General features: G+C 46.7%; 1 protein-coding gene across 1 annotated transcript in view; it reads right to left on the bottom strand.

The window, feature by feature from the left end:
* Positions 1-316: 316 nt before the first annotated feature.
* The window catches only part of zswim6 (zinc finger, SWIM-type containing 6), a 36,156-nt gene continuing 18,936 nt past the window's right edge, over positions 317-17,536 (bottom strand). Inside the window, exons 2-14 of the mRNA XM_070989124.1 lie at positions 16,354-16,710; positions 14,672-14,820; positions 14,436-14,586; positions 12,821-13,000; positions 12,030-12,206; positions 11,775-11,921; positions 10,939-11,085; positions 9,181-9,441; positions 7,268-7,403; positions 5,495-5,652; positions 4,637-4,800; positions 4,465-4,546; positions 317-2,880 (exon numbers count right to left, since the gene is read on the bottom strand). Of these exons, the coding sequence (XP_070845225.1) occupies positions 2,018-2,880; positions 4,465-4,546; positions 4,637-4,800; positions 5,495-5,652; positions 7,268-7,403; positions 9,181-9,441; positions 10,939-11,085; positions 11,775-11,921; positions 12,030-12,206; positions 12,821-13,000; positions 14,436-14,586; positions 14,672-14,820; positions 16,354-16,710 (2,972 nt within the window). The 3' untranslated portion in view covers positions 317-2,017. The remainder of the gene's footprint in view (positions 2,881-4,464; positions 4,547-4,636; positions 4,801-5,494; positions 5,653-7,267; positions 7,404-9,180; positions 9,442-10,938; positions 11,086-11,774; positions 11,922-12,029; positions 12,207-12,820; positions 13,001-14,435; positions 14,587-14,671; positions 14,821-16,353; positions 16,711-17,536) is intronic.

Genomic DNA, 17,536 nt, shown 5'->3' with positions numbered 1-17,536 from the left:
TATTTTGACAAACCTTAATTTCGAAGGTGAAGAATCAACTTTCACGCTCAACCTTAAATTTCTGTTATTCTCATTCACAGCCAAGAGAGCAAGAGTTTAAATAATCAACAACACAGAGACTTAATCCTCTCAAAAAACGAATTTAATCAAAACAAAACGTTGATTCATTAACAAGTTTATAAAACAGTGATTTAGTTACATAAATAAATCAGTGTATCAAATCTTAGTTTCAACTTCATGAACATGTTGACATGGTTGTACAATCATTTACCTAACGTAATAAATAAAAGGGAGCAAACGCTGCTTCTAAACAAAAAGGAGCTACGAACAGACCCCTAACGAGGGAACAAACGGACAACACTGAGATGAAACGAGCTTTTAAAGCACAGAATACAGGGCCGGTTCAGCTGGAACTTAAAGACACTACAAGGTCGTAACTGAAGCTGGTTGGCGTAAGAACAAAGTTTGGTAGTTAGAACTCCCATTTGGTTATTTTAAAGCATTAAGACAAGGCAAGAAAGAAGGCTGTTCTTGTGTGAGGAATTCTAGAGACAAAGTAAACTGAAGAGGAAAAACAAAATAAAAAGAAACACAAAAAGCATAAAAAAAGAAAAGTGGAACAGTCGAGACCTACAGTATAGAGCAACTTTCTGTCCTGCACAAAGTCGAGATGTCAGAGGAGGAGGCGTGGACAACACCGGGCGTCAAACAGAGCTTTGTTTTGTGACCCAATCGCCGCAGAAGAGACACGAGGGCAGATTTTACTGGGCTGAAACACGGCAGCGGCTGCCAGCGGGTATGTTGTTGCCGCTCTGCCTCCACAGTCGTCTCTTTCTCCGACTCCTACAATCCTCAATACGCTTCTGTGTTCAGGAGAATGCACACTTTGCATGTCCGCTTCCCGTCTCACCGCTGGCCGGTTTTTTGCAGTTCATTACATGTCTGCAGAGCCAAACCGGCCGGCGTGCACCACAGTCTGAAGTGGCCCCTGATGCAATGCAAGGCGAACGTTTTGAAGTCCTTCTGATATGTTTTTTTCTTGTACTGCAGCTTCAAGTATTGTGCCTTACATAGAATATTCTGTCATAAATTAGTTAACATATACATTTTTTTTTTCAATATTCAGACATATACTTTCATATATACAGGACAATAAAATGCTTTTGTTCTCTTTTTTTGTCAGCTTTTTTAAGAGAAATCCCTGAGAATGCATGTTGACAGTTCCCACAAGAGCAAGCACTGTGACAGTTTGTGTTTCTGAGACAAACGTGTCCAGAAAATAAGCGTACTGGATGTTTGAGACAACACTGCAAAGCCGGAACAATCAGCCTGAAGGCGGCAGAACGAAATACGGACCCAGGAAATGAATTCTGATTGTGAATTTGGAGTTTTTCTTTCACTTCACCAAGCAGACGGGTGAGGACCTGGAGGGGAAAGAGTAAAGCTGGATCCTTAAAAAGAGGTACTTGTCACTTCAGATGGAGTTGCTCCTTTTGGTTTAAAGCCATTTGTCTTCTCTTTGAGGCTGTGAACGTTAGCTGAGGGAAGTAGGAGGAGTGCAAGGTGGACATTTTGCCACTGGACAGTACAGTTTATACTCAGTGTAAAACTCTTACTCTCGCTTTCATACATAAAGGGAAACGTCCAGGACTCGACAGTTCTCTCCTTCTCTGAACTTAATGGTTTTATACACATCAACACCAGCTGTTGCTTTTATGGTTTACAGTGTTTTTCTCCTTCTTCTTCAGTTTCAAACTTGTCCGTCTGCGCTCATGCTCGGCCACAATCAAAAGAAATATTCACTGTGAATGTATGCAACTTTTTCCGCATCGCAGTACAATTACTTGCCTCTGGTGAATTGCGTTCATCACGTTCGATCCCGCGGTGCCAAATTATAGAATAAGATTTGCATGAGCGCTGTTTTAGGAGGATTTTTGCTTCAAGTCAGAGAGGATAACAAAAGGAGACTCAAGTTAAAAAAAAAAAAAAATGGTGGATTTGGTCATTTGATCCTCTTTCAACCAAACCTCTCTCGAACGAGCATCATGAGTTTCTTCTTGCCCTTGTATATCTGTTTCAGGTTGTCTATGAACTGCGTGAACTGGATGTGTCCGTCGTGCGCCATCAGAAACGTCTCTCTGGCTTTACTGAGGAACTCGATGAACTCGCTGTAGTGGCGCGGGCTGATGTGCGTCAGCCGGGAGTGCGTCGTGTTGATGTAGGCCCCGATCGTGGCGTCCAGCAGCTGCCTGAGCGGAGCCTTGTCCAGAGGCATCAGCTTCCCAGAGTTCCTGCGACTGTGCAGCGCCACCATGCCCGGCGTCGTTAATGTGCACCGCCGCAAAATGTCCGACAAGACGGTGGCACATTTCACGCTCTTCACCACCAGGGGGATGACAGACGCCAGTTCGTTTTTCCCCAGCGAGTGGCTGAGAGCGCACGCCCAGAGCACGTCGTTGATCGCCGGGTGTGTGTCTTGGTTGTAGCTGAGGTTCAGGTGAGTCATGGCTAATGTTGCTAGTTTGTACGCCCTCATAGGGTAACCGCGGTGCTCCATGTAGCGTGCGATTGTAAACAGCTGCGTGTAGTTCATTCCCGTGGCGGCTGAGTCCAGTACAATCTGATAGGCTGTCTCAAAGGCAATGTGGTCCTTCTCGCAGAGCGTCAGAGCTGAGAGGGCACAGTTTTGGGGGTCCTTCATGGCACACTGCAGGGCCAGGGTGCGGGCGGAGTTGGCCAGGTTCTCCTGCTGATGGCAGTCCAGATGCAGGCGAACGATGGTGCTGTTGGACATGACGGTGCTCGCCACGACGCTGGTGGCTTCGGTGGGGGTGAAGAGGGTGAACCAGCTCTGCATGATGCTGTCCAGCGCAAACACACCTGGACAGAGAGGACAGGAAGGTTAGTGTCAGGTTTAGATCTCATGATGGAAAGTCTTGTGTCTTGGTGTTCCTCAGGGTTCAATCTTAGGTCCTTTGATTCTTGACGTGGCCTTACATTATATGAACCCTGATGAAACACCACTGCTGAATCCATAAACAATAAGTCTGGTAACAATATAAACAATAAACTACACTAAAGCACCAAATGTGTATTGACATACACCTGAAAATAGCCTCCAACAATTGCACAATTTTCTCCTAAGAACTGTTTGAATGTGAGCGAGTGTCTGGACAGGTTGGAAAAAACTGGGAAAACAGGAAAATGTCACCGGCCTTATCCTTTAATAAATAAATAAAATAAATCAACATGCTGAATAAAAATACTCCTTTTAGACTCTGAAGACTTTAAAATCAATCCACATCTAACGTTAACTTCAATCCTGAACTGTTGAACTCAAAGTCAGTGAGATGAAGTTCAACAAAGTGCATCACTGGTCTTTGGCCTTTTACCGTCTAATTGGAGAGTCTGTTTCTAATTCTCTGATATTCTACGGCCTGGCCTCACACTACATCACCAACTGGCGTCCTCTCAATGCATCCATTCAAACTGAGCTCACAGAAACAGGGACTCCAGTCACTCCCCCACATTCACAAGAAATCATCTGGGAGGAGGGTTTCCCCCTGTGAGCTCCGTCCCTCTGGACACCGCTTCCTGTCTACTTCAGGGAAATCAGCCGCTGGGGTTCAGTATTCAAACCAAACATGAGGCCCACTTAATCAGTCAGGAGCCTACAATCTTCCATAATTAGTGCCCTGCCAGTCATTCCTTCCCCCTGCCTGCCGAGAGCTCTCCAAAATACACTTTTAAGGTCTTGTGAAGTTCATTAAACCCCGCCCCTGAACAGGAGACGTCCAATCATATCTTAGAGAGATGTTCAGTGCCTCAGTAAGTAACTAATTACATTTACTCGAGTACTGTACTGAAGGACATTTCTAGGTACTTCTATTTTTCATGAAAAGTTTCAATTGATGCTACTTTATACTTTTACTTGACTACATTGGCAAATTGGGAAATACTGTACTTAATACTAGACTACATTTATTTGACAGCATTAGTTACTGATGAAAAACATCAATTTATAAAATATGGTGCATTGTAATAAATTAAACTTCCAAATGTGCACATACCACATGGAAATACTTCTTAAAACTGTAAAGATTTGTTTGCTCTAATGTAAGCTGCAACCGTTAGCTGCACGGCTAACTAGCTTACTTTATGTCCCACAGCCATGACCTAACTTTATTTCCAAAGCCAAATAGCATAGAATTAGCAATCTACAGGATTATGTGAAGTCTCGATCAGGGCGGATACACGTTAAGCTAGCTTCAGAGTTTAGGCTAGCATCGCAGTTTATATGATGTCTCAAGCAATCAAGGGCATGTTAGCTTGGCTGCTTGCTTTTGTTTTGGTTTTTTTTGTGTGAAATCAAGGACCAAAGTGGTAAATCTGCCGCCGTTAGCGCTGTTAGCTGCACACACGTCACACGAGGTTCGTTTTCTTTCGTGGGAAAAGCCAACTCACCAGCCTCAGTCGCACAAGTGACCAGCCATCGCACCATCTCTCTCCTCCGCCAGTTCAAGGTAGACAGCGTCATTCTCATCACCTGTAAGAGAAACACGATGCTGGCTCTGAATCTTCATGATGTGAGATGTGTGTTTCTGTGTGTGTGTGTTTCTGTGTGTGTGTTGTGTACCTGAAGACCCAGCTCCAGGGACACTTTGAGCAGCGTGATGTCTGGCAGGCTGTCCATGAGGGTGGCGATTTTGAAGGCATCCTGGGCCAGTTTGAAGATGTGGGATGCGGAGTGGATGTTCTTCTGGATGGACTCTAACACTGTTTCCAGCCTGCGAGCATCGCCTGGAGACACAACAGACCAGCAGAGAGTCATTCTCCTCTCCCAGTGCAAGCTCAGCTTTTCTCTACACGACTGATATTTAACAGGATCGTTAAATCTCCGTCTGTAGCTTCTTCTGAATCTCTATAGTTTGGAGTTTAGTTTCGTTCATAACTTTCAGAATTTCACCGATCAGTCGGATCACAGCTTCCACTTCCTGCTTCTGCTCCTTCACAATGAAAACCTTCCATGCTTTTATTGTGAAGCAGCTGTTTGTAAGCTGCTTTCATCACTGGAGCTCAAGAAACTTTATTAGCAAAGTTACTCTTCAATAAAAACTGGTCAAATGAGCTGCTCTTAAAAAGCATCCAGTTCAGCTTCATGAAAAAAGGCCTTAGAGGGTATTAAAAAGTCTTTGATGTCATTTATGAAAGTCTAAATTCTTCTTACTTAAAATGTGCTTTATAAATAATTATAGGCCTTTTGTTGCCACTGGTTTTCTGTCGTTCTTTGGCTGCTTTAATGGTGAAAAAGGTAATTAAGTGTATTCCATGTGGTTTTAAAAAGGCCTGGGAGTGAATTTGGTGAACGCTGCAGGAACTCGTCTCGTCTCCGCTCAGCTCGGCTAACCTCCACCCAAAAACAGGAGCTGGATTTTAATCGTCCTTCGAGTGTTTGAACAGCTATAAACGCTTTTGCTGGTGAATGTGTGAGTACCTTTAGCAGCAGTGAGCATGGTGGAGGCCAGTTCACACTGTTGGGTCTCTATGTGGCTGAGAGTGAACCAGCGGGGGAGGCGGTTGGGCACCACGGACACTATATGGTGAGGCCGAGACAAGTCACCGGAGGGGGCGGTGGACTCCAGGACCGGCAACCTGAGCGCAGAGAAAACAAAACTTTATTAGTCCTTTATTGGACGTAAACACAGAACAGCTGATCCGTCCACTCAGAGGAACGTTTCATGAAGGTAAAGAAGTTATGGAGGTGCAGCGTTCCTTTTATAGCATCAATCAATAGTTTTCATCCACACCTCGACTCAGGTGGATCTTCGCCTCAGGCCACGAGCGCCGAGAATAAGGATGAGTTTAAAAATAACAGCTCGATCCCTTTTCCCCCAAACGCTCTCCTGTTACAGCTGCTCTGAGTCCACGTTTCTGCACTCTAATATTCCTGCTTTGTGATTCCAGTCTGGTATTAAAAAGATATAAAGATTTACATATCATAAAAATCAAAGGGGTTTAATTTGGGCGAGAGGAAATAAAGTTTCGTAACACCCGTGGCGGTCAGGGAGGAAACCAACAGCACGTATTTATTATTCACACATTTTATAAAACTCGTTTTCAGCAGTGCTGAATTATTTAGTGAATATTCCAGCAAAAGGAGGTTTTGTCATTAAACAGTGCCCCAGATAGCTCCTAAATCTGCCTCTCCTTTCCTTCTCTGTCTCAGGATCCATCACACGCAAACCAAACGAGACTTAAAGAGAGCAGAGCAGCGCTTAGGTCCAGACCAAAGCGGGGCAGTAACTTCCTGTCGCTCTTTATTTCTCCTCCTCCTCTCGTCACCGACAGAGCGTTGGAGTCAGTCCTCCGTCCAGACTGAAACAGACCCTACAACCCTAAAATGATGCTTTTCCAAGAGCGAGTAAATCTTAAAGGAGCTTTGACAAAACTGTGTGGCAGCAAAGTTAACGCGGCTTTTCTCTTCCTGTTGTCATCGACTCGTGTTCGTGCTGGTTCTGTCTGATTCTGTCGCAGTCGTAAAATCGTGGTTTGTTGTGGATGTCTGGACTAAAACATCAGACATGAACACAGCGCAGGTTTCATCTACCTGTTAGAGCAACAGTAAGAGTTCAGGCTGACATCAGGAAGAGGACAGCTTCCTGTTTCCTCTCCGTCTGCGTCACTGATGGATTAACAGTTCGGCCTCGAGCCACTCGCAGGTATCCACCGATTTCATCATTTAACGTTAAGAGAGAGAAACGCCGCTGCCTGCTTTACAGCGTCTGAAGACGTCAAGTTTAATTCCTGCCTGCTCACATGCTTCATGGAAAGAGTTCATTCATGTGTTCATCCACACTGACGGCATGAACGCATGAAAACACAGAGATTACCACCGTGCATGTCTGAATCAGGATACTTCTATCCCATCGCACAACGAGGTGAATAAAATCGAAACAGACAATAAGAAATATCTTTGAGAATATGTAAAAATACATACACTGTACTACAATATAAGTCAAACATAAATAATAAACAATATTAACAATAGCCATATTAAGGCTACAGTAATAATAGTATATAGTAGCATATAAGAATAATAATACTAGCAGCTGTAGTAGTAGTAGAATAATGCAGTATAACCATGCAGAATAAATAATATAACAACAATAATATAATAATATATAAAATAATATAACATATATGCCACAGTAGTATAGGTGTGGTGGGACAGATCACTGTTTAAATGAGGTGGGGGGGGTCGACTCACCGCATGGCCCTCAGTGCAATTTTGTACGCCAGTTCGGCATCATGAGGTAGCAGAGAGGTGAAGAGATACTTGGCGAAGGTGTGCATGGGGACGCTCTCCCTGTAGACCAGCTCCCCCAGACCGCTGTAAGGACCAGCTGGAAGAGAGACAGACACCAGTTCAGGCTCTGCAGCGTCAACCTGAAGGGATTCACTGCAAAAACACAGATTTCAGCGAGCGGCGCCGAGTTCGTCTGCTCACACGTGACTGGACGGCGACCTTGTGCGTGAGATTATTTCCCAGCCTGTTTGATATCGCTGCTGAAACACAGGCTGGTCTGAACAGTTTGACTCAGAGCGATGATCGCTCTGTTAGTCAGCCGCCGAACACGCTTTGAACGGCGTCACAGAACGTCCAGAAACACCACGAGAGGACGAGTCCACCAGCAAGACGATCCTTCATGTGTCAGCTCAAAGCTCATTGGTTCCTCCTGAAATCCATCTTGTTGTTTCAAATAGACTAAATGTCCTCAAACAGCTGCAGATTTTTAGCAAACATTAGCGATTAAACGTTGTTTCCCTCAGCAGAAAAACATATTGTTATCATTTAGATTACAGTGAAATCTGAAGTGTTCATGGTGCACGGGGGGAGCAGAGCGGCATTAAAAACGCACTTTGGGTCTTATAAAGATTACATTTTCCTCAATTTTGCGTTTTCTTATTTAAAGGAAAATGAGTCATTGGGAGGAAACGGTGAATCTGTTGGGACTATTTTCCGCAGCGGATTAATTATTCGGTGCTCTGGTGAGTGTTTCCTGGCAGCTTTCTTCTTCTTCTCAAATGTAAGGCACATGCATAGTATTGAACATACAGCGGGCAGATTCCAGTACGTAAGACTGAAGTGGGGATGTTGCTACAAAGGCTGCTTTTCATGACAAATGCGGTCTATAATCAAGCATCAGAGGCTTAAAGGATCAGTGTGGTGCTGGTCTGGATGTTTCTGATGTGCTGTCAATAAAAAACTAAACTGAACCTTTTCCCTTGATCAGATAAGAGCAGCGACTTCCTCCGCGTTACGATGACTGCCAAACAGAGGCGGCAGAAAACACGCGTGAGGCGGAGCAGCTCTGTCATTAGTGGGTTTGAAGTGAACCACGATGAGCCACATCTTACACACACACATTCACACAACGTCAGCAAACACACTGACACTGCAAACAATACACTCACACAACTGTGAACGCACAAGTGCAAACATTCGAAGTGTAAATGTACACAAGCGGCACAGAACGCACACTAAAGTACACAGAGCTAACACAACAGCGCACACGTAGCGTAACAGACAGTTAAAGCACAAAGAGCCGGCGGTGGCTGAAGGGAACCTTCCTGTGGGGATAATGTGCTGTTCACGGGTTCAGTGGGGGTTAAGCAACAGAAATGTTTAAAAAGTTTGACATTTTGTCAATACGAAGCTGGAGTCAGGAGATGTTAGCTTAGCTTAGCACAAAGACTGGAAACAGCTAGCGTGGCTCTGTCCAAAGCTCACAAAATCCACCTAGCACCAAAAATACTTTGGTTTATGAGCAAATACCTGCAAATTAACGACATTCCCATCAGCCCCATTTGCACTTGGTGCTAATTACCAACTTTAGCATGCTAACACGCTAAACTAACATGATGAATACAGTAAACATTACACATGCAGAACATTAGCATTTAGCACAAGAGTACAGCTGCTAGCATGGCTGAAAACTCTCAGGCCTGTTGTCATGCTGTGCTGTTAGAGTGAGTTCAGAAGGAAAATATCTAATAATTAATTTCAGTATCGATTAATCGTTTCATGTGTGAAATGTCTGACCAACAGCTCAAACCCAAAGGAATTAAAATGAAAATCACACAACACGAAGAAACCTCACATCTGGGAATCAGACTCACCCTCCAGAAGGAAGACGGCTTGTTTCCGGAAGATCTTCACCAGCGCGTCGTCCAGGTCGACTTCCTGAAGCCTGGTCAGCAGCTGGTCTTCACTGCGACACACTTTCTCCTGGGCGTAGAGGCCGTCCGGCATCACCCTCTGCTGCCCTAAACCAATCAGAGCCATCTCCACGGCCAGCGACACGAACGACTCTCCCTCCTTCAGGAAACGCTGCGCCGGGAAAACGGGATGCTCCGTCCTCCTTCCTGAAGCCGGCGAGCCTGTGGGGGACGCAGAGAGACAGGGGGAGACAGGGTGAGGAATGACTGCGGGAGGAAAATGTTCCCTTTAGGCCGAGTATTGATAAATCTATTGATCTATTTGTCCATTCTGGTGTTCTTTTTCAGGGAGGGTGATCTCCTGAGGACGGTAATCATGTGTTTTAATGGCTTAATGATGTCTTGGCAGAACTCACAGCTCGTCCCAGGGGGGTTACCAGTCCCTCGTGAATACACACACACACACACACACACACGTATAAATAACAGAGTGCTCGGAGTGTTAATTGAAAACTTTTGCTCCACTTTTCCGCGCTGCGGCGTCATCGTTCGCCTCCTCTCGAGCAGAAACAAACGGTGAGCGAGACCAGACGTCACCGTCTTTTCTGGCTGAAGTCTGCTGAAATTCGTCTCGCTGAGCCCCCCCTGCATAATTAATGCGTTTTAATTGGAGTGTTTTTCCTGCTGCATTTCTTATTCATGAGCTGTTATTGGAGGATGACTGGAGGCCAATCAGCACGTCTGTGTCATCACTGCTGATTGCGACCTGAGGGCCTGCAGCTCTGACAGGAAGACGCAATCACTGCAGTGTGAACGTCTGAGATCGGAAAATGTGTGTTTGTCTGCGCTAACTGTCAGTGGTGGAAAGTACCCAAGTACACTTACAGTACTGTTACTTGAGTCTTCCCATTTACTGCTTCTTACTTCAGTACATTTCAGAGAGAAACTGCTCTGTTTCTGCTCCAGATGCTTAAGATTTCACAATAAAACACACAATAGACTTAGAAAATAAACAGTCTGTTGAGCAGCAGCTAACACGAGGCGATGCAGTGAAAAGAGCAGCCTGAGGAGGCTGTGGTGGATGAAAGGGTCAAACACACGATTTTGATGTGAAACCAAAAGCTCCTTTTTTAAGACTTTTTGTTTTCAGTTTTCAGTCACACTTTGGTAAAAAAAGCACTGCTTTGGTAGCTTTAGGAGACGGTTATAGTCTGGGTGCAGATGGCACGTCGCTGCTCACAGCGTCTGCCTCAAATAAAACCTTTTTGACTTCTACAACCTTACAGGAAAATAGTGTGAGTTCGGGGCTTTCTGCGTGTTTGAGATAATTTATTTCAGCTTCATCAACGAGATGAAGTTTGATTTGAAAACCAGCTTAAAGCCCAAAGAGGTGAAATCATCCGATATGTCAAAGAAACAGCAGAGAGGAGAGAAAGGTTTGTGCATCAGACTCTTCTTCTCTTTGGCACTCACGATTTATGGGGTGGCCCTCTGGAGGGACTCGACCCCCCTGTTGGGAACCACTGGACTAAAGTAGCTCACTGTCTATGAAGCAGTTTGAACTGGTTCCACCCCGAGCAGCCGGAAACACACGATCATCCATCAGGCTCATTTTCTGCACAACTTTTACTTCAACAGGGGTTTGAATGCAGGACTTGTACTTGTAATGCAGTATTTCCAGCGTGTTGTACTGGTACTTTCACTTAAGTATTCCTGTACCTGAGAAGTCGAGCAGGGCCGCAGCCCCGTCCTCGCTGCCCCGCCCCGCCTCCATGAGGGTGCTGAACAGTGTGCTGATGGGGTCCAGAGGGTGGCCCACCCAGCCCTCCAGGTTTGTGACCGACGTGACGCCTTTATGGAGCAGCTCTGCAGTAACACACACACACACACACACACACACACACACACACACACACACACACACACACACACACACACACACACACACACACACAGTGCAGGGTTAAAAGTTAAATTTAAGATGAAGATTTATGAAGAGCCTCCTGAACAACAATTGCATCTCAGTTTACAGACGTTTAACGTCTCCCGAATCACCAAACATGTCAGATATTATGTGCAGTACTGAGTCTGGGTGAGCGGTTTTTCTCCGTTTGTGTCTTCTCTTAATGTCTTTTTTCTGTTTTTCAGCTCTTAGCACAGACTTATTTTCCGTTTTCCTTCATTTTTTCGTTTTGCTCCCTGAAAACGTCTGAAGAGGCACATTCAGGAAAGGATATGAGCGGTTTCAGCTCCGACTATAAATAAGCTCTAACTGGATTTTCTGTGGCTGACAGAAGTGTCCAGGATGAAATCATGAAAATGTGGACGTTTATGACCCAATATTCAATGTTTTGTCTTGTCTGGTGGGAAATGTGGCTCCTGGCTGCTCGTTCTCAGTTATTTCTGTGCAGTTTTGAATGAAAAACGTTTTTCTAAGGAAACTCAAGCGATTCATGCTTTTCATTCTCAAATGGCCTTAAAATATTTTATGAGGCCAAATACATTAAAAAAATCAAAATAAAAGCAGAAGACAACAGGCTGAAGGACACACTGACCTTTTCTGTGAGCTTGGAAGAACTCGAGCTGCTTCTGCTGTTGCCTCCGCAGCGTGTTGACCACAGCGATGGCCAGCCTGAGCGCTTCCTTGGGGTAACCATGTGACCTCAGGGCGTCCACTCGGGCGCATGCGGTGGGGACGTGTTCTGCAGGAGGACAGACGGAAAGAAGAGAAGACACTTAGATGTCCACCTTCTGTTTCTTACTCGTGTTATCAGGCCTTGCCTTCAAACCGTGTGCTCCTGCTGTCTCACCGCGCCACAGGGGCCACCCGTGGCCGTCGAAGAGGGAGCTGTCGTGGTTGTCATGGTAACAGTAGTTGGCGTAGTGGTCCTCGGTGATGATGTGCTGCAGGTGGGGGTCCTGCCAGTGCAGGTCGCAGGCCTCGATCGCCCGTGTGAACACCGTCCGGTGAGGCCGAGTCAGCGAATCTGCGAGAGACAATGTCAGATGCCGCGTGAGGTGAAAGACACAGGTGCATGCTGGGAAGATAGCTCACAGAGGCTAGTACTTTAAAACCTTTAGATTGCTGTTGTGGGGGGGGGCAGCTGTCTGATAGGGGGGTCCGACTTCAGAAACCTGCACTGTAGCAGGTTTGAAAAATGTCGATAACGCAACAAACGCAGGGCCATTACAGACAAAACAGCAGCAGTAATAAGAGCCCCCGTCTCCTCATTCGAAACGGTTTTATTAGCACCCGACAGAAACATTCACGTGTCTGGATTTTCTCTGATTTAGTGGAAAAAGCTGCAGGACCTCAACTGTGTTATTAGGCTCATTCTATTAGCCACACTAAAAAGGTAATAAGGCTTGCAGGCACAGAGATTGAAGGAGGGAGAGTTGATTAAAAGAGAGGGGGGAGGGGGGAGAAGGAAGACTTAACAGTGTTAATGCAGGAGGAGGAGGAGGAGGAGGAGGAGGAGGAGGAGGAGGAGATGCTGCAGGAGAGGAGAAAAAGAAACCTGACGAGAAAGGATGTGATGTAGGAGAGGATTCTGGGATTAATAAAGGGAGGAGATGTCTCCTCGTCCGGGTGTCATCTCACCTGGGTTGCCAGGAGGACCCTGGGGCAGAGCGTTGGTCAGATTGGTCAGCTCGCTGCCATGGTTACCGTCCTCCAAGGGGCAGACGTCCACGCCGTTCCACCTGCGAAGCTGTCGGAGCCAGAAGCCCTTCTGCTCGGGTTTGTAGTGGGGGTTCAGCACAATGCACATCCACAGGGCCCCTGCAGAGACACGTCCAGAGACATAAAGACACTCGCACTCTGTCCTCCTGCAGCAGAGATGTCACGATCAGCGAGGCCAAGATCCACAAACGCAGCTCATCATCGCCTCTTAAATATCCAGTGATGGCCTGGTCTCCAGCCCCAAACTCACACATATTCACTTCACTGTGAAGTCAAGTTGAGACGCTGGAACCAGAAAATGTTTGGACAAATTTCTGTTGATCAGTGAATGGACTCTGTGACACAGGTGAGCCGTCAGCCCTGCTCTAAGCATCAATCCCAACCTGGTCTCAGCGATGCGAAGCAGCTTTTGAATGGTGGATAAATATGATAGAAATAAAAGTCTGAACACCATTTCTAATTAGACATGACAGGAGACAGGTCTGTATTGTCTTTATTGTTGTCCAGGAGTCAAAGGAGACGTCTCCAACTGTCTTATTCCGTCCCTCCGACTGTCCGACACCGAGGGAGATTCAGTTAGCGCTCGAAAACAAAGAACAGCAGTTGTTGCAGCTCTTTAAAGACGCGAGTGAAAGTGAGCAGAGATCACCTGAACCGAAGACTGTGGACGCAGAGACGGAGGAACAATGAGCGTCATGAGGGACAAATGGGGGATGACAGATGACAAAATGAAGCAGGAGAAGAAAAGAAAGGAAGTGAAGTGAGAAGAAAAGGGAGGAGAGGTGAGAGGAGGGAAGGGGGAAATGGGGGAGGGAGGCTGAGGGTGGGGGAGGGGACAGGAGGAGCGAGGCTTTATCCTCCGTCTCTTTGTTAGGGCTGCTTCAAGGACAACAGCGAGGAGGGAAAACAGAGCGCCGAGGAGAGTGATGTCAGACGCGAGTGACGAAATGCAGAGCAAGAATCCGCACAGTGGGGGGCGAGGGGGGGTTATGGGTGAAGACACGAGACACAACAGAGGAGGAAGAGGGTGGAGAAGAAGAGCTGGAGCCTACAGGCTGCTGTTGTTTACATGTTGCATCACTGTGAAGCGTTTTAAAGGGGTGGCGTTCACTGACGGCGTTTCAGGCCGTTTGATCTTCATCTGAGAGCGAAGGCGCGTCTGCACCGCTGCCATTGCGCACGTGAAACGCCAGCAAACAGAACAGGTCTCAGTTTCTGTTCATGAGAGGACGGCCAGCGTCGCTGTCCAACCATCGATCAACTTCAGCATCAATTAATCGTCCCATTATGTCCTCAATTAATCAATTAATTGCAAAGTCTTTAAAAACGTGAAAAAGGCCCGTCACAATTTCCATGGCAACATTTAAGAAATAATGGCGGCGGCGGTGTAGTAAAGTGTAGTTACACACTCTTTGAAGCAGATCTGTGTGTGTGCGTGCGTGCGTGCGTGCGTGCGTGCGTGCGTGCGTGCGTGCGTGCGTGCGTGCGTGCGTGCGTGCGTGCGTGCGTGCGTGCGTGCGTGCGTGCGTGGTACCTAGCTCATCCCACAGCTGCCTGTATTTGTCCGTGATGGTGGTCCCCTGTTGCCTCCACAGCGTCAGTCTGGGGTCGCCCATGAACTGCTCTGTGATCAGCGTCAACATGCGAGCTCCATTGGAGTCCCTCATCTTCAGCATCTCTCTCACCTGCAGAGACCGCGGGGCATTGTGGGTAAGCGTCACCGTACAGTGGCGTGATGCGTTCGGTGTGTGTGGGAAACGCTTCGGTTACCTTGCTGAACAGTAAATTGAGCTGCTTCCCCGCGCCGTGGTACCCGCCCTGGGAGAGGAAGAGCTTGACCTGTTCCTGAACCTGCTCCTCGTCCAGATGCCAGCAGTTCTCGTCGTCCACGCTGGCGCCCGCCGTCGGATCCGGAGCTCCTGCGCCGAGTGAAACGAATCAGTCAGCAGCTGATTACAAGAGCTTCACCGAACTGAACTGATTTTCAATGATTGGTTCACGTTCAGCGTAGGAAGAAGTACTCAGATCATTTACTACTGCAAAAGTATCAATCGCACAGTGTACAAATACTCTGTTACAAGTAAAAATTTAATTGCTTTTAAAATCTTTCTGAAGTAAAAGTACTCATTATTCAGCATATTATAAAGGAGGGTCATAATTATTGATGCTGTAATGTTGCAGCTGGTAAAAAAAGGCTAATTTAAATTTATTCATATTCCTCCAGAGTATCAAAGTTCTTCTAATCTTAATCTGAAGTTATGGAAGAAATGCATCAGATTCCTGCTGAAACGTACTTGCGTGAAGGTACAGGCTGGCCCTTAAATAGAAATCAGTGTTTTCAGGGACACGCGCTTACCTCAGCATAACGTTCACCTTTTTACATTATTACATTACTGCAGTGCTGGTTTGAGCTTAAACACTGATCAATACCACAAACTCTGCAAAATCAGCAGCAATAACCAGCCTGGAGCAGCGAAGAGGACGTCAGCGCTGAACACGAGGATTAAATCCATGAGATACACGAGAGTACTGAGGAGGAACAGCCGAAGTACAACCTGATGCAGAGGACACAAACAGCAGGTCCTCGCAAAGCAAATCCCCCTCAGACAGACACAATATTTACATGTACACACTCACTGAACTAGAGTCACAATCAGATTTAAGTCGCTGAATTGTTTGTCTGTGTACATGTACACAAAGTGAACGAGGAATACTGCATGTACTGTGACACAAAGTGCTCCAGGTTACCACGACACAGCAGAGTAGCACATATTCTACTACAAAACAGATCCCAAAATACTACCATTTACAACATATTCAAGTATCCAAAAGTAGCTGAGCGTGCCATGAAATACTACAAATGAGCACAGCCTACTGTACTACATGTACTCATTAGATTGTACAGGTGTTCCTAATAAAGTGGCCACTGAGTCCTCGTATTACAGGACATTCACGTTGTGAAACTTCATGTTTCTGTTCATGAACACACAAAACAACAAACTCCTCACAAACTTTTCCTCAGTTCATGCATATTCCTGCTGTCAAACACAGTGTGTGTGTGTGTGTGTGTGTGTGTGTGTGTGTGTGTGTGTGTGTGTGTGTGTGTGTGTGTGTGTGTGTGTGTGTGTGTGTGTGACGACAGTGTTTCCCTCCTGTTCTCCCTAAACAGCTTGTTTTTCCTGCGTCGTCTCCCAGGATGGCAGCGTCCAGCTGGACCTGCACCGGTGCGAGATGGAGGAAATCTCGCACAGGTACCTGCTTTGACGTGTGTGTGCGTGTGTGCGCGTGTGTGCGCGTGTGTGCGCGTGTGTGCGCGTGTGTGGCGTGTGTGTGCGTGTGTGTGCGTGTCTGTTTGTTGGTGCCTGTATTGCATGCATGTTAAAGCAGGGAGTTCAGCCTGTTCTGCCACTGAAACCCAAAATAACGACCCTGATCAGAGGCCTTGAACTCACCGTGAACCTGGTTGATCTCAGAGTTCTGGGACAGGATCTCGTCGGCCAGCTTCTGCGCTGTCGGCAGCACCTCGGTGTGATGCACGGTGATCAGGTACTGGACAAACTTCTGCAGCTGATCTCTGTTCATCTGGAATAGAGTCTCTGAGATGGGCAGGCGCAGTTTGACCTGCTCGGGCTTCCGTACTCGGTACAGCGAGAGCGCCACCACGTGGGCGCAGTAGAAGATGTCCTTGTTGCCGCAGCTGCACGTGACCGCTGTGATTTTGCAGCGGTCGAAGCTGACGCTCACGTTGCAGACCAGCTCGGGCTCTGAGGTCGTGGCGGGTTCCCTGACCGTGCCGCTGAGGTGAAACCCTGCGGAAAACACAGAAAACATTCGCCATCAGTCGTCCAAGTAGCTGCGCTGTGTAGCGTTCGTAAAAAATGAACTAAAACTGCTTCATTCAAAACAACAACAACAGATTTCTGACCTGACATGGCATCACATACATACAAATAGCAGATAAGAAGCAGTATTAGCATCAATAGTTCGGCCATGAGCGTCGGCTCTTTTAGCTCTGCTTTGGGTCTCCACCAGCTCCTCAGGGAAATATCTGCCTCTAAAATCTTCCCCATGTCCACCAGCCTGTTTCCAGCTGTGTCCGTCTGCTGTGTGGTGCTGAGCAGGTCGTGTGTGGTGGGTTTTTAGGTTTTTCTTGCGAATCAACAAAAACAATCAGCTGAAAGTCACTAAAACGCTCCGCAGAGCTGATAAATCTCTCTAGGATCATCACAATGAGGGATCCAGGATACCCAGATATTGATTATAGCCTCTTGAAATGCCCAAAAACTTCTGCCTTTGCGACTTTTTCCTGGCTGACTCTTTAAAAAACATCGGGTCAGATCCTCGCTGGCAATGTGGTTCAACTTAACTTGCGGTCAGGAAAAAGAAAGAGTGAGAGATGAGTGGAGGAGCAGGGAGTGAGCGCGAAGACCCGGAAATTCTCATTTCCTTTTCATTTCCCTTCCACAACACCTCCGGTGCTTACCTTACCCTGAACACCTCCACCCTCTGACGGACTGACGGGGTCACTTCGCCGCAGGCAGAGAGCTGCTGTTCAACACTGAACCTTCGACCTCTGACAGGATAAAACCTGAACGCGTCGGCGTGTTCAGGGAAGCTGATTTTAACATGGACGTG

This window comes from Chaetodon trifascialis, chromosome 20 (genome assembly GCF_039877785.1).
Source record: "Chaetodon trifascialis isolate fChaTrf1 chromosome 20, fChaTrf1.hap1, whole genome shotgun sequence".
Lineage (NCBI taxonomy): Eukaryota > Metazoa > Chordata > Actinopteri > Chaetodontiformes > Chaetodontidae > Chaetodon > Chaetodon trifascialis.
The sequence above is the reverse complement of the archived record's forward strand: the minus strand, read 5'-3'. Positions and strand labels throughout refer to the sequence as shown.